The 21,463-nt window shown below is 43.1% G+C and overlaps 1 protein-coding gene across 2 annotated transcripts in view; it reads left to right on the forward strand.

The window, feature by feature from the left end:
- atxn7 (ataxin 7) overlaps positions 1-21,463 on the forward strand; it is a 28,430-nt gene that overhangs the window by 2,273 nt on the left and 4,694 nt on the right. For both annotated transcript variants that reach the window (XM_030376007.1, XM_030376006.1), the window contains exons 4-12: positions 3,514-3,732; positions 3,912-3,980; positions 10,064-10,168; positions 16,173-16,332; positions 16,872-17,206; positions 18,130-18,212; positions 18,649-18,929; positions 19,573-19,765; positions 19,955-20,076. In XM_030376007.1, the coding sequence (XP_030231867.1) occupies positions 3,522-3,732; positions 3,912-3,980; positions 10,064-10,168; positions 16,173-16,332; positions 16,872-17,206; positions 18,130-18,212; positions 18,649-18,929; positions 19,573-19,765; positions 19,955-20,076 (1,559 nt within the window). In that variant the 5' untranslated portion in view covers positions 3,514-3,521. The remainder of the gene's footprint in view (positions 1-3,513; positions 3,733-3,911; positions 3,981-10,063; positions 10,169-16,172; positions 16,333-16,871; positions 17,207-18,129; positions 18,213-18,648; positions 18,930-19,572; positions 19,766-19,954; positions 20,077-21,463) is intronic.

The following is a 21,463-nucleotide window of genomic DNA, read 5'->3' on the forward strand; positions in this document are numbered from 1 at the left end:
TGACACATCAACCAGACACATGGATGTCTTAACATTGTGGCCTGAAGATGCACAGATTTAAAATCAATGATGGAATCTGAGTATCAACACATGCTGGGTTATTCACGCCTTCAACTATAATATAGTGTAGTTCCATCCATTACAGAGGCTACAATATTCCCTTTACATATCTTGAATATACTTACTGGTGTTTATGTGGTGATGGGGAAGTGAGTAAAAGTGTTCATACTTTTACTTTCTCTCAAAATGTCTGTTGAATTGATCAGAGCATTGTTTTCATGTTGTGGTGCATGTGTTAACCTGGACCCGCTTCCTTGGAATGTGTTTTGAAAACCACCTTTGGCATGCGATATTCCCAGTGTAGTGAAATGTGATGGATGACAAATGATGTATTTTTTTACCCTTTTCTCGAGGGGGCTCTGTACCCTAGTGTTGTGTCTTTGCTCTCCATACAAGTGTTTTCAATGTTCTTAGGCCACAGTCAAGGACAATAGGTGTCAGCCTGAGATGGCAAGGAAGGTCACCTCATGCACACGACACAGCCCAAAAGTGACAGGCAGATGTGATGCATGGTGAGGTACAACAAGGTGTATCATAGTGGGTGCAATCTAGCCATTTATCAGTTAGCTGCAGTAAAAAAGCTGCCACTAAGTTGACTGTTCAACTGAACGGAGACAATTAGCATCACTCCCAAATAATGAAGAGCTGAAGAGCAATGCTGTGGTTTTAAGTATAGTTTTGATGCTATTGCAAGCTTAAAGAAATGAGAGGCCTTCTCTGGAAGCAAAGTGCGGCCACTAAGTGATGGTTAGGTAACACAAGGTCTTCTAGGTACGATGTCTCACCTCTCAGAGGTTATCACATTAAACCACAGAGGGATTGAGGAAGGCTAAACATGTGAGAGTCTGCATCTGACATGTGTGAAGACCTTTGAAATCATAAATATTCAATCAAAAAATAATTTAGTTCATTACAGGACACAGCAAATTATAGAAGAGAAGACCAAGCAAACTGTTCCAGGTCACACACAATAACTATTTTATCCTACATGGTGATTTAACTGATCATTTAATAATTTACAGTGAATTTATATGGCGATATTGCATTTGGGCTGTGGGTCCAGCGCTATAATCAATATCGTAATTGTAGCGCCGTTCGTTAAATGGTTCAGACAGAGCGCAGGGGGCACATACGGGGCTAATCCTCCCCATATGGAGAACTACCTGTCAACACAGAAAAATAATTAATAATTGACCACTTTTATCATTGAAGATTTAGAACCAACACAAGGGGGCTGATTAATTCTCTTCTCAATAGAGAATTGGCCAGTTCCCTAGCCGATCCAAGATGCAATGTATGTGTTCCCATGACGACAGTCCCCGATGCTACAACAGGACAATTATACATATACTGGTGATAATATAATTATTTGGATTATTATTATATTCTAATAGACAATAATAATTTGTATTCATCTTTAAAAAATTACAACTAATGTTTGTATCCACAATTGATTTAAGGGTAGTTTCTGTGTAATGTCAGCATGAAGCCTGATCGTCATTAGTTTTGCCTAATTCTGACAATATCTCCCACATGCAGTGCTTTGGCAAGGTACCAGAGGGCACTGTCTCTTTAATTGTTTTAATTTATGTATTTATTTCCCGGAAGAGAAACCTACACAGAATTCCGCTCATCTAGAAACTGAAAGTGGTGCCTAGTCTAGTAATCGGAGGAGATCCCACGACTGAACGCATCTACTCATGGCTATCTTACTTTGTTTGAATGATGCAGGAGCAGACGTCGATATTGGATCTTCCACGTCACATTTTCACTTAAAATGTGATGACTGATAATTTCTTCAAATACCATTTGAGGGACATACAAGTTTCAAACTACTAAATGAAGACGATTTAAACATGATTCTCTATTATATCAGAGTATTGCCATAGGTATGTTTGGCCGTAGGTGATCTCTTGATGCCCCCCCCCCCCCTTACTGAAAAAAATTGTACTTCATCACTACCCAGCTAAATCGCCAAACATATAGCTCTCCCTCTAGTGGTGGAAATTGGGACTACAGGAGGCCTATTATTACTTTACATACTATACCATTTGGAGCTGGGACAACAAGGTTTTAACTGTGTTACAAAAGCTGTATTAAGTGTGTCAATAAATGGACCTCAGCTTGGAAGAAATATTTAATGAAAATAAACAAGGGTAAGGGGAGCAAAACTATGTATAAAAGTAGACGTGTTAATCAAACAAAACATTACTGCCGCAATATTCTCAAATTAATCAAAATGTAATTAAAAAACCAAATGTAACTGGTAAGGTCAAGGCAATACAGAGAACTATCGTATTGCTAATTATTTGATATATATGATGCAAACATTATGGCAAACATGGCAGTACTGTGTCTGTAAAAGTGCATTGTGTAGGATTTAGTGGTGGGGTTGCAGAGCCGTCAATGCTTGGCTACTGTAGAAACATGGCCGTGCAACATGGCGGGTATCGTAAGAGGAGACGTTAATATCAATATGTAAAGGGCCCTTTCCAGGATAACGATTTATATTTTCATGGGATTATACACTTCTTATTATATTATTATTGAAAAATGCAGGATAAATATTATGCTACCATTCTGCTAAACCTGTTCTGAAAGATTTCACTTAATTCTACACACTTCACCTTTTAAGCAAGAATACAATTAAATTAGATAATCTATATAATTGCATAATACTTTTGAATTATTAGCAATAACTTCCATTCAGCCATTTCATGCAGTCTCTAGAATGCAGTTAGTGCGTTTTCAGGTATTAAATAAATTAAAGGGCTTAAACGTAAATATATGCCCCCCCTTCGTACCTCTCCTGTTCTACTGACCCAGCACCATCATGTTAAACAGTAAATTCATGTCCATGTCACATTGCAAAAAATGGGAGGCTTAAGAGAAATGCTGATAAAAGAAATGTGTATAGATACTTTTGTATTTCTGAACGAGGTTGAAATTTTAACGTTATTATAATTATTTTTATTTCCTGTATTTTCTGTGCTTGTTAGGGGGTCTACCGGGTTGAGGGCCCCCATAATCAGGTTGTCCCCTAGGCGTCCTGCCATAATATACGGGCCATCAACCGAGTAACGACTAATATCTCGGGCAATGTGCTGTTCATTGATAGACCGTACTAGCAGCCTATTCATTTGAACATGTTTTTCAGAGCTTTCCCAATCTAAACTTTGAGAGGTGAGAACTTGAATTGCTCGCCGGCCAACTTTTACGTCAATACATGTCTGCCTCAAGATGTATAGATGTACACGGAAACAACCGAGTTCGAACCACAGGGGCTCAGCGAGCATAAGTACTACGCGAAAGGGACCAAAACAAAACGCTGCCTAACCGGGAATATACGATGTATGCACAAAGCCACGCTCGCTGGTGTCCATAAGGGGCTATAGGAATTCTCTCACAAGCGACCATGTACGTTAAGATGACTCCTGTTTTGTTACATTGTAGCGGAAAGAATGTCGGAAAGGGCCGATGATGACGTCAGGGGCGAACAGCGCAGAGTGGCCAGGCAGCTGAAGCAGCAACAGCAGCAGCATATCCAGCGGGGAGAAAGCTCCACAGCAATGGCGACTGTTGCGGAGCGGAGATCCCTGCCTAGTCCAGAAATAATGTTCGGACAGCCTTGGAGCAACTGGGTCGATGCTTCCAAACTTCACGGCAACGACGGTAAGTCGCGGGCCGTTCAGAATGGGCGTATCGGCGAAATATTAACATGACGGCTGCCAGTGTTTTTGGCCGATTGCATGCAGTTTGGGGAATATGAAGAAACGCTACTGGTAGCAACAGCATGAGCAAGCAAGCAAGTGCAACTATTTATTTGTGTGCATCGGATTGACTTGATTCAGGTGCAGATTCGGAGGAAAGTTTAAAAGACTTCGGGAGGAACCGAGAAGCCATGCGCTTGTGCAGAGAAGGTAAGCGTTTGTTTTTGGCCATAGGTGTGTTTTGATTCTGAGGCTTTGCACATCACTAAAAAGATTGTTACATTTCACATGCGCGTATATCATTTAAGATCCGATTACATCGACCGTACCACAGAACAAAAAGTAACGAATAGGACTATGCAAGCCTGTCTTTTGTAGACGTTAGGATTTATAGGTTCAAATAACTTCATATGTGGGTCATCCACAACTTGATCCATCTAGTGTTGGTCATATAGTAGTATAGCCCAGGTGTACTTAAGACTGACATACTGTCATATTGCTGTTTCATTGTTTAGTATTTAGAAACCTTGTGATTAATAGGCCAATTGGGATTCTTGGAGTTCTGCTGTGTTGTAGAACTCTAAAAGAAAATAATTATGCGGTGCAGAAATGCACGTTATTAGCATTAGCCAAGTTTGACTGAAAAAGCCTTAAATGCTTTTGGTGATAAAGGAAACTGCACAAGGGTACACTTTATTTTAATCAATGACGCAATAATATTATCTTATACAATGGCAAAATTTAAGCAATTTTCTCATGTCTCAAGCTACAATATTAGACTTTTATAGTATGAAATGGTTAAGCACACTGCTAGGCTACTTACAAATAGGTTGTCTATTCTTGTCCTCTTATGCTTTCTACACATATATTTAGTAACCTGTATCTTAAAAATAGAGTTCCATTAAACTGTTGGTGTGGCAGAGCCCCCTTCTAGCATGAAGACAAATCGCTGGCAAACTTAAACAAGCACCGCTCAACTGCAAAGCACATGTGCCAACAGGTCATACACTATTTCTACAAGAAATGAAAGTGTCTGAATATTATTGATACCTCAGGTCCAAGATTATGAATACGGACACTGTTTCACACTGTTTAAGGGCTTCATTTTTATTTTATATGTTCTAACAAAGGCAGTGTTAAAACCCTACCCAATAATGTTTTAAACATTGATCCATCAAATTCTGTTGTACGGTGTCACCAGACTGGCTACCCCCAGCCCGTTTTGCCGGCGATTTGAATTCGCACTGCAGCAGGGTCTGGAGGGGAGCGATACATTTCTTTCTGCTTCCGATACGCTTCTGCGGGAGCCAATCACCAAGCTGGCTTTTCTCCCTGCCGCGCCATTGGCTGGTTTTACACAATGACGACAGGGAAGCGGGCAAGCAGCCAATTGCGTACAGAGTCAGTTGAACTAGGCCCGTTGATCACACCTCTTGTGCTGAAGAAAACGACAGCAGCCTCCCCATACCATGGTGTAATCTACGATTGAGCTTGGTCTGGCAATAGCAAGGCTAGGGTAGCACATGTTCATGGGACGCATCGGGGTTCATGGGACGCATCGGGGTTCATGGGACGCATCGGGGTTCACGGGATGCATAGGGGGGTTCACGGGACACCCGGGGGTTCTCACTCCAGTAGCACATATCTTGCTCAAATACATCCCTCTAAGGTTCTCTCCTTATTGTCCCGGGTTTGGATAGCTATGTGGATTGTCGCGATGTCTTCTCGCCCTTGTCCTTTTATTGCATGTTGATCTGGGCTTTATCCCTTGCACATTGTTCTTCAACTTATTATACATCCATCTGCACATATTTGCGCATTACACTACCATACTCACTGAAATGACTCGCGTTATCTCAACCACTGGAATAACCACGTGGATGGCAGGGTTAAGAGCCCTGGCATGCATGTTGATACCTTGCAAAATAAATCGACATTGTATACCAGAGGCTTGATGCAATATCTACCTTTCAACATACACATCGTTTTAATTCATCGTGCACATTAAAGCATTAGGGGTAACATATAAAGTCATGTTTAAAGCATCTTAACACGACATAATTTAATGGTCGCAGACTGGAGACAGCAAAAGCATTCACAGGCTAGAACACACTTATGTCATGTTTATTTATTAGATGTTTGTCACCAGAAGTCTAGTGTATAGCATGTGTTTCTGGCGATTCTTTCAAGTTGTGTTTGTAGATAAAATCGTATTCAGTTAGTTACAAAATTTTGTTTGGGCCAATAAATAATGTTCTGGTCAACAACTGAACATACAAGGCATTAAAAACGTAGTTCATCATAAAAGTTGCAGTCATTAGTCGACGGTCAGTTTGTTGTTTACAGTCTCTGTTGTGTACCTTTTGTAGGTATGCATCATGATGCACATGGCCAGACCTGCAGCAACTTAAGGCTCTCAAAATGACATGAGTCAGGATGCAACATCTCTTCTATTATTTATTTTTTTACTCGACATCCAGGTCGTATCCACTTTGCCTCTCTACAACAGACACAAATGATAACCCAATTAAATGGAAGTGGATAAGTCTGTGTGGGTTAGTTTGTGGCAAATGGAATGGGGTGGGCTTGAAGTTCTGTTAACTGTATGCAAATGCACACATTGTTTGACGTTCTTTGCCATTCACATCACACAGCTTCAGTTAGGCCCATTAGGACAACAAACCTGTAAGCAGACTTCGGGGGTCCTGTTTAAGGCTGTTGAAACTCAAAATTCATAAAAGAATTGTTATAATCAATTTTTGCAGCTATGTAATTTGCAGCTTCTATCAGATGAGAAGTTGAGGTGGAAATTCGCCACTCTTGGCCCTGCAGGCTATTTATCCTGATGTTAAGTATAAATTGGCCCATCTGCAAAACAATCGTTGATGGTCGTTCTGTCTGATGGGAATTGTTTCTGTTCAATTTGAGAATTTGAGCTGAACATACTATTTGCACTAGAGCTTTGCAGTAATACAGCATACGTCAATTGTATACCATTAGAGAAACACAATAAGGCTTTTGTCTGTCCAATAATGTTTTCCCTGTATGGTTTTCCGTTAGGTTCCTATACTTGAGTACTTGGCAGCCGTATACTCAACCCATCCAGGATGGAAGGAGTTAATTAGTGGTGTATTTGTAAGGGCCTTGGTCCAACATGTAAAATAGTCAATTAACATTGTCTCACTATGTGGTCTGTACCTTCTGAGGCAATTGCACAATTAAGTTAGCAATTCATTGGCCTTGGCAACATTATTTTACATCATACATTATTGACTAGTGTAATGACTTATTATCCATATAATTTGCGATCGTTTTGGAGAAGACGATAACATTTATAAAGCGCCTTATTGTATATAATGGCCGCAAATTAATTCATAAAAAATGAATGAAATGCAGTCTAAAGCAATTTGGATGCTTTACGGGGGAGGCTGACCTAAATAGATATTGTCTGTGTGCTTAGGTTATGCTGTTTAGAAATAGACAGGATCATGGGCCTGCGAGGTCGGGGAGAGTGCTTGGGGAGCAGGGCACGGACAGCATTGGTTACTTGCATTCTAATTGAAGGGAAACCAGTCTGGTAGAAATTATTGAACAATTGAGAAAAGGCCATGCCCTTCTCCCTGCTCAGTATGACCGTTGTCATCCAGTTTCGTCATGTTACCAACCCCATGGCTTTCCTCATGAGATGCATATTAGGCCTCCATTCTGTGTGTGTTTATCTGTGTGAATGAGAGGGGGGGGGGGGGGGGTTACAAGTGAATGACTACACCTCTCTCCCGTGACTCACCACCATGTTTCTCCCATGGTGTGATGGCGTTTTAACACACAAGCATGACACACACACACGCACGCACGCGCGTCACGCCCTGGAGATTATCATATTGACGTGCATGCTGAACGTTACCCCAGAGATCCCATTTCAGTTTCTTTTTATGTAGGAGGGAGTGAAAATCGGGATAACTGGGAAATGTAGCATTGAATGTCAGCTGCAGGTCAGGCTCTGCATTGCTGTGTGTCTGTCTGTGCATGTGTGTGTGTTTGTGTGTGTTTCGATGGCTCGGCGGTGCTTAAAGCCAGCCTGAGCTGATACTGCTCCTCCACCTAGATCATTCATCACTGCCATGGAGGAGGGCGCTGAAATTAACTGGACTCTCATTCCCTCATTTGGTGTAGTGCTCACACACGCCTGTCGCCCTCCCCGCTCCTTCCGTTTCATGGCTCCTCTGTTCTCTTTGTCTCACTCAAGCCTGGGCGTATGTCTGGACACAGCTTTTTTCTTTTTCCACCTTCACCTCTTTTTAAGCATTCCTCTATCTTGTTCGCCTCTCGTTCGCGCCGGTCTCTCACTGCGATCATGTTCACCGCGTTTCTCGCCTCAGTTGCTGACTTTCTCTTTCACCCATTTTTTATCTTCTTGTCCTTGTGTACGGGAACTGAAAAAAAGGAGAGGCAGAATGAGGCTGACACAATGGCGCTCTACCACTTTTCAAGTCGGGCCATTTCGGCAGTACAGTCGGTGCCAGTGAACTGCATGCAGAGTAGCACAGCAACCCAGCCAGGCAGCTTCTCTTTTTTTCAGACGAGCAAGTGGAACACTTCATGGAGAACACCGTCTGATTCAGAGTGGGTTCTGTTTGATCCTGCCAGCAGAAAAAGACATTTGCTTGTTCGGACTCTAATGTATTCCTGCTGGGAGCAGTTTATTGAAACTGAGAATACAAATAACGAATATTGCACAAACTGTCCGGAAATAAGACAGGAGTGACTAGACTGTACTGGGCGCTGCATTGTTGATACAGATAAAACACGTACGCAGGTTCTTCCAAACTCGAGTTTGGTATCTGCGCTGTTTAAATTGGCACTGTTTATGAGCAATGATAGCTATCTTTGCATACTTGGTCTCTTTTGCAGCAAAGCAAAGCCCTCAGCGATGCATGTTGGCAAAGCAATTTCCCGCCTAAATTCTATATTGTTCACAAGCCTCTCCATAACAAGACTGCTGTTGCCGTTCCCCATGGCAATCCCCAAAAGCTGTGAAAATAAGGCTTTTTACTGCATGACAGTTGAAGTAGACACTTGAAAACTGATGTGCAATCTTAGATAAGCAGTGGCTTGTTGATTCATCCACATCAGACGGCAAATGGCCTCCAGGCTGAGGAAACCGGCCAGGTAGGCCCTTCTTCAAGTGGCTTCATAATGGCCCTCATCACTTTTAGACTCCACCAGTAGCGAGGCTGAGACTAGAGGACCCTTGACGGTCTCGATGGAGTGTGCACTGGAGATCAACTCCAATTCTGCCCTCCACGCGTCTCTTCGCCATGCCCCAGGCGATATCTCAATTAGCCTCCCTAATTTGGCGGTATTCAGTTCTCTGGACTGCGATGAGATTTATGCTGTTCAGAAAGGAATTTCAGACGGATGATCTATCTGCACCCTGTTTGGACTGATTTAATTTGCCGTAGTGGGGCCTGCTGAGTTCATTATTCATATATAGTTTCGATTGGGTCAGGAATGGGCCATTTATGCAGTGTGTAACTATCTTTTTTCCATAACAACTAATCTAAAACGGTTCTTTCTCAGAATAGCATCCAAGTGTGGATTTTGCACTTTGTTAGAAAATTCTGTCTAAGTTGGCATTAAATACACCTACATTCTTGATGACTGTGCTGCATTTAGAACTGCATCCTGTCTATGTGTATGTCTGGACGTTTCTGTAGACTAGTTCAATTACTTTTGTGCAAAGGTACATGAACATTTCGCTTTTCTTTATTCTCTTTTTTGGTGCTCATAGGGCTTGAAGATGTTAATTGTTCAAACCAGGAATCAAACTGCATCTAAGAGTTCTAAGCAGAACATCATTTATATATATATATATATATATATATATATATATATATATTTTAATATTTTACAATGTAATTGCAAAGCAGTTTTTTTTCATAAACAGGCATTGAAAATTATCCAAAATGCAAAAACTTATTGCATAAAAGTAAGATAATATCTTGGTTCTTCTGGTTGCTGTATCTAGATCGATTATTTGCAATTGTTTATTGTCAATGCTTCTCTGACTGTCACCACTGCAGGGAAAGAAATTCAACTGAAGAGTTAAACTAAAACTTCAGTCTGGGATCATTTATTTTGAAAATCCCTGTAACTATACGGTTGTATTTTAAAATACATTGTAAGTACCTCTTTACAGGGATGAAGTTTTGCTCCCTGCTAGGGCACTGAATAAATGCTGCCCTAGTTTATTTACCTCATCCTGACTTCTGCCATCTTTGCTACTTCTACAGACATGCCCATATTTGGCCAGTGTCCCGCGCAGGACGACTTCTACCTGGTCATGTGCAGCCACTGCAGTCAGGTAGTCAAGCCGCAGGCCTTCCAAGCACATTACGGTAAGTCTCCGGCTCTCCCTCTCTTACTCTAAAGGCGTTTCATAGTGGAGGGCATAGTGAATGGCCCATTTAACAGCCCGTAACAACAATCTCTTTTCATCAATCTGCTGGCTCCCATGGAAAACGATTGAAAGGATATCTGTATACACACGCAGTATGAATTACCTTCTAGGGATGTCCCCAAGAATCACTATTGTCATACCATCGGCTTCAAGGAAACCAAAATAAAAAGTTAATTTGAAAGGCCAGTCATTCTAAAATAGAAAGTACATCAAGATATCATGCTAGGAAGCAAGGCATTATGGGTATAACTAGCCATTCGGAACCCCATGGAACTCGGCTCTCTACAATAAATTAAATCCTTAACCGGGAGGCTCACTATAATAGAAGGCTCTTCGCATTGAATCTGTGAATAGTCATCTATTTGGTGGTCACAGATGCCTCTTCAACCTTTCTACCCTTAACGCAAACACCATCCCTCCCTGCGATTTGATGCTGAGAGTGGTTTGAATGGTGACGGGTTTTGAAGCAAGTTCTGGGTTAAGCCATTCTGCGCTAGGCCAGGGCTGATGTATGGGAACGTAAGACGGATGATCAGCAGAGGGGGAAGATACAGCATGGTTCCTGGCACCTCTGGGATCCCTGCAAGAAACCTGCTCTGGGCTTCAGGGCACCAGCGGAGGTAGTTTGCACATACTCCCGGGTATCAACTCCACGTTCTTCAAGCATGCCGCTAACCCAGTCGGCCTATTCTTCTCAAGGCAACCTGAGATGATAAATTCTCGCCTCCAGCCTTTGTTGTATCATGCTTACAATTCTTAAGCAAAGGGTTGGAGTCATGTGTTCTCAAAGATGTGTGTATATGGCCTCTGTTGCATGCGTGTCTTCTGCTCATGCATTATCCAATTCCAAAGTCAAGATTAGGATGGCAGGTTGTGTTTGTGTATAGGCATGTGGGTGTTTTAACTTCCCATCCTACGGGGCCAGTTAAACTGGTTTTTTTTCACCAGTATGCCACGGAAAAGCACTTAATAAGCCTCTAGAACAAATAGAAAAGTGCTTAAAAAACAAATCCTAATATTCACCTTAGCAATATCCTGGCTTTTTACTATTGGGGAAGTCACGTACAGCGTAAAAGCAATGGTAAACATAATTTTAAGGGGAAACCTGGCAAATATTTTTGCTAATGACAGACATTTCAAAGCACACAATGTGTCCCATTTGTTGAGTTTTGATGCCGTGAACATCGATTGTCGTCCAAAAGCACATTTAAACCAGGGTCTCAGCGCAGAGGACCATCGCCGTATCCATCCATGTGTCTAATTTAGCCAATCACATTTGTTTCTTCAACAGTTTTTTTTTAAGTGACGAAAATGCCTCCTTTTTAAAGAAGCTGCTGTGTGTGCAGGTTTCTTTTTCTTTTTCGTCCCCCGTCTCTTCAACAGGGTCTTTTCAACAGTTAATAATCGTTTCATTGGGCAGGGCAGTGATAAGAAATGATATAATTACGCCGGCCTGGTACTTGAATATTAATTGAATGTTTCATGTGGTGGATTGAGATGATTTAGCTGCCTGTTCCACCTCATTAAGACGTTATATCATTCAGCTTGCACTACCACCTGTTTTAAGGAGGAACTATTTCCAATATCGGGGAGGTTTGTACACATGGGGATGGAAGATGGTTCTTGCAGCAATGGTTCTTTTGAGTCTAGCATGGTTGACTCGGCTCTCCTAGGGTTATCTCTAGAACCATCATTTGGTTTTTAGCCGTAGAGGAAGAATTCAGATAAGTGAACAGCTTCCTGTGGTATTGGATGTTGAGAATTGTGAACAGGCTGGAGGCTGATCCTGTATATGTGATGGTCTTTTCTTGCCCTGTGAGTTATTATGCGGTGTCTGATTTGTCTTCACTTGCAGTGAAGTTGTTTTATAATGAAAAATGACCAAACGGACAGTTCTCAAGGTCAACCATGAGGGGGGGCTATACCATCACATGCCTCCCCGTGAGCCTGTCACCCAGCAGTCAAGATAAATGATAGGATGGAGGCATACCTGGACCATACCCAGGGCCCTTCTGTTATCATACATGTGATTTAGCCTGTGCACAGTGAGCCAAAAATAAGTCATCAAATAATTTCTCATGCAATTTGCCACCTTAGCACGCCCCTCTTTTGTATGGTATGATGCTGACATATGGCAGGGATGTGATTATAATAATTAGTATGCTCATTAGCGAGAAAGAAAATGTCCTCTAAATATTTTAGTTGGGATGAATCTCGCAAGTGCTAAAAAAAACATTTTACCGGCCTACATTTCGCTAGCTGCACTATACTAGGTAGCTTTGCAACACACACACACACATTCACGTTTGAAAGCCCCCCCTTACTTCTCTCTCTGTCACTTCGGGAGGACCTCCCACTGGGCTAACGCGTTGTGCAGCCACTGATGCGGTTGCCGTGGAGGTGGTCCTCATATGATTGCAGCGTGTTCATCCATGCCCATCTGTCTACTCTTGGGTGTTTCTATTTTTTTGCTCACCTCCCATGGATGCTCCCAGCAGGGGCGGGCAGTCTGCAAGCTCTGCTGCTTCCTCTCTCTGCGATCTACCGGAGAATCTAACGATAGCAGCAGTCGCTCCTTACACTACAGTGTTGATGAATACTTTATTCTGATTGGTCAATAACATTTATTTTCAATAGCGGAACACCTGTCTTTTAACAGTTGGACATCTTTACCCTACACATCTGACATTAATATTGGTTATTTTCCCCTTGAAGACCTAAAAAACAATGCTCAAAGCACTGTAGAATAATATCTTCTTTTTCCCGCAAATAAAGTCGTTAATAAACCAATAACTTTGAACTACCTGTGATATCTCATCATCATTGGTCACTGTGGTATAAGCGGAATAAATCACTGTTGGCAGTCCCGTTATTGAAAGCAATGTACTTGGGGGTGGTGATACGGCAGAGGTGATGCCGAGGTTGCTAAACACCACCGCACATGATTTGCCAGTAACGGGACACACAGTGGTTATTCCTTGAAAAGCCCCCCTTCCTACACGCATGTACCCCACACATTCCACATGCTGAGTGCCATGAGGGAATTTAAAGTGGGGTCTAAACACCAAAACGTTTTGTTTTGAATTGGGAATATGCCTTATTACGTCAACATTTTGTCTCCGTTCATAAAATAAGACCTTAATTAAGAGGAAACAGGAGTACCATCCTATTTGGAGCAGAACGTTCTGCTCTAATCAAAATGAAGGTAGCGTTCTTTTCGCTACGTCTAAGTGCCTTTTAGTATACTCCCCGGGACACTGGCGGCGAGGTGCATGTGTGGAGCGTTGTCTGTGCAGCGGTTGATGTTGATGGCTGCGTCCAGAAAGGGTTAAGCTTCTCTTGACACATGACGTATAACGCTGTTGTGTGTTGCACATTTCATATACAACATTGCTCATTATAACACTTGTATACAATGACCGCAGGCTACAAAGTATCACAATGGTATCACAAAGTTGACGTGGGGATAACTATGGGGATACCCCGCCCCCACACCTTCGTAGAACTCTCTGCACAAAACCTTTTTTTTTATAGTTTGAATATAAGCTGAAGCCGGGGGTTCCCTTACACTCTGTGCTGCCTGTATGAGCCTGTATGTATAAGTGGTGTTTCCTAAAATAGGAGCCACATACGCCACAATGAGGTTTCAGACTGGTTTATATTTGACCAGCCAGACTGGTATTGTAATGTATCCTTTACCAGGGAGCCGCCTTTTCTGTTCACTTTCCATCTCGCTCGCCCTCCGCCGCTTGAAGCTAGGAATTCCCCTTTAGCACCGAACAATCTGCATGTGGAAATTGGATGAAGAGGCTCCTTTTTTTTAATGTCCTTTTTCTTTTCCTCACTATTTGTATTCTTTTGCTATGGAGGGCACAAGGCACCAGTGCACTGTGGCCCTGTCCTGGTGTGACCACCTGGTGTGAGGTTGTGTGCGGGTTCAAGGGCTGCATATGTCAAATGAGGAGGTTGAAACTAAAAGACTAGGGTAGGATTAATGGTCTGATATCGCCCTTGTGAACAGAGTGCGTGTGTGGATGTGTGTGCTTGTGTGGCCCCTTCGTTATTCCGGTAGCATCACAGTTGCCTGCTTGTCTGCAGCTCACCTGCTGAGACGGTGCTGTAGCCTGACAGCCCAACGAGTGCTGTAACTAGGCCCGTGTCACCGTGCTACTCTTCCCGCAACCAAACGTGTTCTCTCTGTGGAGGGCTTCGATTCTGATCATCTTCATATACATGCCGGGACAAAAGGCTCTTTTATGGCTCTTCTGGTATCATTTGATTGGTGTCTGTGTGTGTTCTTCAGCTGAGGGGTCATGTTGACCTTCTTGTTGGCTATTCCCTTTGTCATCCTCGCTCCGTCTGTCTTGCGATCTCTCTCTCTTTCTCTGCCTTCTCCTTCACTCACTCACTCCACTCATGATACGACCTTGGACATATAGTGGTGTCTGAATTCAAAGGGAGATGTGTAGCTACTATATAAAAAGGACAGAGATAGAATTGATATTTGATATTATGCTGCTAGACCCGTCTGGTTTTAACGTTGCTGTCTTTACCCTACGTGTTATAATTGTCTTTTGTTTCCATTTTTTTATCTTCAAAAAAATGTGAGACTTGCGTATGACAATGACAAATCTAATTGAATCAGTGTGAGCGACTCGTCCTAGCCTCTACCCCTGTCCCTGTCATAATTTAGCTTATCACTTGCAGTGTATGGGAGTAGCTCATTTGTGCAGCACACTATGGTCATCAGCTGACAGCTAGCGCGCACGTACACTGATAGGTCAATTTAAGACCTTCCATCTCAAACACGCACTCTGGGAAGTTTAGTGTGCTGAGCAGAATGTCGCCCACCTTTACCCCAGCCTCAACCCGCTTTAGTTCTGCTCTGTATTGTAAGTAACCTACACAATGGTTTAAGATATCTGATGTACTCTCGGGGGATTGTATAGTGCTCCCTGTGTCATATCTTTGTATAATGCTGGTATTCTGTATCTGACATCTGAATGTCATGCTTTGAATCCTACAGCAGGGAGCATCGGAAAAGAGTGGAACCATACCGCAAAACTTAATTGTATTACCCATTCATACAATAAATGGTTATATCTATGACATGAGTGATTCATGACGTAAATGAACCTTACGCAGTAAGTTATATTTGCAGAAGTTTGAATTTCAAAGTTGGCATCCTGATGCGTTTTATTTAAATAGCGTTATTAAAAAAAGTGATTAACTACAAAAAATTCCCTTATTTGTTATGTTGATGTTAATTTCTGCCGCTAGAGGTCCCTTAATCTAAATACAACAAAAAACGAATTTTGATGACGTCATGAAGTAGCGTGGGAACATGGGAGTGGTTTTCTTCACCACCTTTGCCGATCAAAATTGATGTGAAATCAATTATGGTCATGCCAAAGTGACCTGCACAATGTGTGGGAAACACTGCATTTGCTTTGTGGCTGCCATGAGCCATCATATCAAATCATGATGACAAGGACCATAATCGTATAAAAAAAGTATTGATTTTTGCGGGGTTGAACATTGTTGAAAAGAATTTGGTTAAAGTGAGTACACAACTCAGCAAATCAACGACATCGGCCTATTCATTTTTAGATAATTTGTGACAGCGTGGTGAACTGTGTACATTATAATGATGTTCTGAGGAAGCATGGCTCCACCACAAGCCTTGGAGCCCCTGAGGCCATTAGGTCTTTTGTCCAAATTTTGTTTTGAGCGGATGTAAACAAGTGAATCCATTCAAATTGATCTCCTTGTTGACTTGTTGGTTCACTTGTTCATTGCTGTGAATTGATTATTCAAATCTTGCTATGGTGTGCGGGGTCAACATGCTGAATGCCGGCTTGTCGCCCCAGAGTAGGTCACCCCGTTCCTGTCAAACGGCCTTGTCCACACCGCTTCAACTCTTGTCGTGCCCTCTCTTGCAGAGAGAAGACACAGCTTGGCCAGCAAGCCCACTCCCATCCTGGTACGACCCTCTGCGGTGGGCCCCAGCGACTCCTCCTCCAACTTCAAACTCCTTAAAGCAGCCAAAGAAAAGAGAAAACCCCCCTTCATACCATTCAGGGAGCTGCAGCCAGACAAGATGTAAGTCTGACTTCAGGATTATGTGTTCACATACGCCCACAAAAGATTGTTGAAAGTTGGGACTGGAGTGTGATCCCCAATGTCCGCAGCCTACATGTAGGCAAACTAGGCATCCTTGAGTAAGATCCAAATCCCTAGCTTATCCTTATGTTGTATTGTAGTGAACTGGAAGTCACTTTAGCACAAAGCATCTGCTAAATGGTCAATTAACCGTGAGGCCTGTCAATTAATACTATAAGATAACGTGGTCTTAAAAGTGCATGTGACATTTACTCATTTACTTACTCATTGGCATTATTCATTCTGGATAATACTTCACTTCTTTAGTTCCTCTAATACCGACTGATTACGTACAAGATAATCCATCAATAGGAGCCAAGTGTCGGTTGAAAATGATAGTTGATATTTAAAAGACCTTACCAATTATTCAGACCATTGATTCTGCTCATGCCCCATATGTATCCGCCTTTTGCTGGTTAATGCATCCCTCTGACATTTCTCTGGCTCTTTCCTGGTTTTCTTCCCTCCTTCTGATCTAGACTTACTGCAGCCGTCAAGGTTGAGAAGATCCACCTGAAGGTCGACCCATCGGCCAAGCTAACCCAGGCCCCCTCTGCCATGGCCACCGCCTCCACCACCACCTCCTCCTCCTCCGCTGGCACCACTGTGAGCTCCAATACCGCAACGGTCACCTCCTCATCCTCCTCGTCATCGGCCCTCAAGCCAGGCCTTAACTCGCCCTCCATACCAAAGCCCCCCTTGCTGGCCCCCGGGCAGATCCCGAATGGCAAGGGCCACACGTCTGTCCTGTCGGAGAAGAGGCAGGAGAGCAGCAATGCCAGTAGCAGACGACACCTTTACAAGAGATTGTCAGGTCGGTGTCTTCTGCTCGCACACACATCAGCATCATGTCTGAATGTTTTTTTTGTTTTTTAAAGACCCAATGTAGAGGTGCTTGTACTTTAGGTCCAGTGTGTTTGTCTTTTAATCTACAAATAACTGATGGCGCTTCCATTCCCATCGTCTGATCAAACATTAAATACGTTTAAAGACCAAAGGAACACGGTATAGACACGGTAGATTAAGCAATGAGAATAAATAGATAAAATGCACATTGTCAGAAATGGTCGAACTCAATTTGGCAATCTGTGTCTGGCGGATTAGAAAAGAACGCCCTCATTCATTTATGTATGGAATATCTTGGGTTTTAATGTCTGTAAAATGTTATGATACATTTTCTATCATGCAGAATAGATGAGTGTGAGTAAGCAGAATATTACCAGTGTGCATTAGACAAGACTCAATGCCCCATATGTCGCTAGTTGCACAGATAACTTTATAGACAACTCTTGACTTCGTAGAGCTGTAGATTTATGCATTTTATTTACATGCATAAATGTGATGCGGGGAGATGGATGGAGAACAGGAGGGAATGGGGACAGTTCGGATAGCGTTAATTTCTGTAGAGATCTTTTTTGCATTTGTGCTTTTGAAATGATTTTCTCAGGACAAAGCTTGAAGGACCTTTTGATTTTGAGATACCTAACCAATGAGAATCTACATGTGCCTTCATTTAAGGAGCCTTGAAGCACAGATTATAAACCTTTTAGGTTCATTAAATGATTGTCAATGAGTTAATAGTTTTACAGAAATGTATGAACACAATTTAGTGCCTAAAATAATATGCTTTAATTCAATTAATACAATACAATTTTCGATTTTCTTTTTACTAATTTCTAATAGAATTGTTGACATAGAATGATGTTTTTTTTGTTTCTCTTCTCATCAACCTTTCAGACCGAGAATTCAATCCAGATATTCATTGTGGTGTTATGGACATGACCGCCCGGAAACCATGCACAAGGTCACTTACATGCAAGGTACTGGGATGCTTCTTTTGTTCAAATGGGAAAATCATTCTTCCTTCCCCTGATTCTCACATTTTCATTGAAGGAACTGTTAACATTGACGTCCTTCGGCCTGTTTTAAAGTCTTAGTATTTTTATACGTCTTGAAAGTTTGTGAATTCCTGCATGCATACGGTTGAGTGTGATCATTTTGTCTGGAATTTACGCCCTCCTTTAAAGTTTTAAATGAACCTAAAAAACGGAGGTTCTACAAAGTACTTCAGGGTCAATACATACACAACATGTTTGTTCTTATGATATCCACCCTTCAATCACAGACTAAGATTTTGCTCCAAAGTAGTTACAAACTCAATGGAATGAAATCTATTGGAGTGGAAGCGATGGGGGTGGGGGGGCATGATGTCAGCGACCTCAGGTGTGACCTCCCCCCCCCCCCCAACCCATCCAGACACATTCCTTAAGCCAGCGGAGAGCGGTGACCGGGCGCAGGAAACGCTTCGACACGCTGCTGGCGGAGCACAAGAACAGGGCCAGGGACCGGGAGAGGGAGCTCCAGCACCCCCACTCCCAGCAGACTCCCCCTCTCAGGGAACCCCACCTGCCCTCGCGCCTCCCCGCCGCCACCACCCACGAACCCCACCAGGCGGTCCACGGCAACGGCCCCGCCGTCGCCGAGGTCGTCGTCAAGTCTCCTGCCAAGCCCCGACCCTACAACTCCGGTGTCCCCCGGTACGTGGCTCGGGCCCCCTCCGGCTGCATGGTGAACACGGGGCTCCAGATTCAATGCCTTACTGGGCAGCACTGGGGCTTCCCACTGGAAGAGTTAGGAGCACCAGCAAAACGTTAGAGGCACCCGCCAAGTTTTAAGGAGCTCCAGTGATGTATCAAAGTCATATCTATAAACGTAAGGGATTGATGGGGGGAAAAAAAATCAGTTGCAACAATATTTAGATTTTTGATTGTTAATTACAAGTTAGAGGTAGAGAAAATAAGGAGTATGCTAAATAATTAAAAAACAGCAATCAAAATGAATACTCCACATTTGCTTTTTTATTTGGCAAACAAGCCTACTGACTTAAAATACAATTACAAAAATCATTAAATACTTCATTATACCTGCCCCCCAATAAAATGGTACATTTCCCCAGGAACACAGTTTGTATTTGATTTCAAAGTATCTCATTTAATGCACTGATTAATGTACCAAGCAAGAAATACAAATAAAAGTAAATCAATAGTACACAAACTGAGTATAATAACCAGCTGGTGTACATTGAAAGGGATGGGTAAAGGTGCATTACAAAAAAATAAAGTTGATGCTCTTCTACTCATTTCTGGCGCTCATTCTAATCCTTCTAACAAACCTTTTCAGACTGAACAGTAGCCATGGAGCTGGGGTTCCCCCCGGGGAGCCCGCCGTGGTCCATGACGCCCCCCACCAGACGCCCAGTGCCCCGGACGGCGTGTCCCGCCCCTCAAGCGACGAGGGCGAGAACGAGGTCGGCGAGGAGAACGCCGACCGACTGGACTGTCACTATTCAGGTTCCCACCCTCGACCGGCGGCTGTAAGTCCACACACCCGGCCCCCCGCTCCACAATACGCCTGCTCCATTCGGCTCGCAGCGCTTTCAGTTCGTTCTTTCTCAGCTGAGGGGAAACGTGTTCTGTGTTGTTCTGACGGTTTCCTAATGAAGTTGTCTGAAGAATGAAATGTTATAGAGGTCTCTGACCTCCCATATTATCTCCGTTCCCAGTATTGTACTTTTGGAAGTCGGCTGTTTGGCAGAGGCTCCCACACGTTTGACCGGCGCTGGGACCGCATGCGTTGTGCGTTGACTGCCATGATGGACAGGCACGTCAACTCGCAGATGTGGAAGTGAGTATGTTGGACCGGTGCGTGAGCTATGTAACATTTCCACTGCAGCCAAATCTCTTTTAGTTCAATGTGATCTCCCACACCTGAGGTGAGTACACTGTCTTTAGTTCCACACGTGGGTTCAGGGGTGGATTCATCCCTGTCTGCCAATTCAGAAAGTGTCGCCTACTGGGCATGTACACTAGTCGGGGAACCAGACGAATCTGCAAGCTCATGTTTTATTGGCTCTGGCAGATGGTCTGGCCCCCTTCCCGTTCAAACAGGTTTACAGCCACTCTGGCCCGGGTCGTGTCAATCACAGCCGTTAATCTCAGATGGGGCAGGTTTGATACGTGGTTGGGAGGAGCACCTTTCAACATTAAGCAACAAAGACGTTCGGTAACGGTTTGGGATGGTCGGTTGGATCTGCTATCGCGACGGTAATAAACAAAGTGGACGTATGTCTTCTCTGAAAGAATAACATTCTACAGCAGTGGCTTTTGTTGATAAGAAAGATGTGTCTGCCGTACTTCTGAAAGGATCAAGGTCAAAAAACTCACTCAGCATTAAGCGTTGCATTGCTGTGCATATCGTCACAGCAATGCTGTGGTCTGCAGCCATTGAATACCCCTCTTGCGAATCTAAATAAACGGAGAGGTTTTAGACTAATTTAAAATGTAGTCAAATTTGTCCAACAATGTCAGGGTATGTGTCTGCAACTCAGACCCCGACATTTTCTTCAATATGGATATGTCATCTGTATAAGTATTCCCGCAATTCAGACTTCCCAAATCAGATGGCCAACTAGCTGAAATCTTGGTAAATGGGATGGGGTGTTTCAACCAATCATGTTGCTTAATTGGCTATTAACGGCAAACAGATAATCAGCCAGGAGTACTTTACTGTCAAGTGTCTGTGAAGGTAGACATACACTTATCAAAATCCCCTGCGGAATGCTTCATCCACTTGCCCAAATCAGTTTCTCTTCAGTAGAATATCTCGGTGAAAAACTGGAAACAAGATTGTAACGTCTCCCATTGCAGCTTTATGTTTCTGGCCAGACTCTGTGCTGTCTCCCCCAGAGGTTCTGCTGTAGCAAAGCAGGACCGCTGGATGGGAGAGAAGTGTGCCAGTGACAGTCCTGGGGTCTCATTTATAACCGTTGCGTACGCACAAAACGGGGCTGAAAGTTGCGTACGTGACTTTTCACGCCAAGGTTGTGATCTATAAAAAACCAACTTGACGGGAAAATGTGCGCAGCCCTAAGCAAACTCTGACCCATGCGTACGCATGGTTTGGAGGAAAAGGAGAATTGGCGACACAGACGGTGTGGTGGTGAACTGAAGTCAGACCGAAGAATTGCAGAGTGAGAAGAACGATTATGTTTTATCATCGCCCTTCATCAATT

This window comes from Gadus morhua, chromosome 13 (assembly GCF_902167405.1).
Source record: "Gadus morhua chromosome 13, gadMor3.0, whole genome shotgun sequence".
NCBI classification, from domain to species: domain Eukaryota; kingdom Metazoa; phylum Chordata; class Actinopteri; order Gadiformes; family Gadidae; genus Gadus; species Gadus morhua.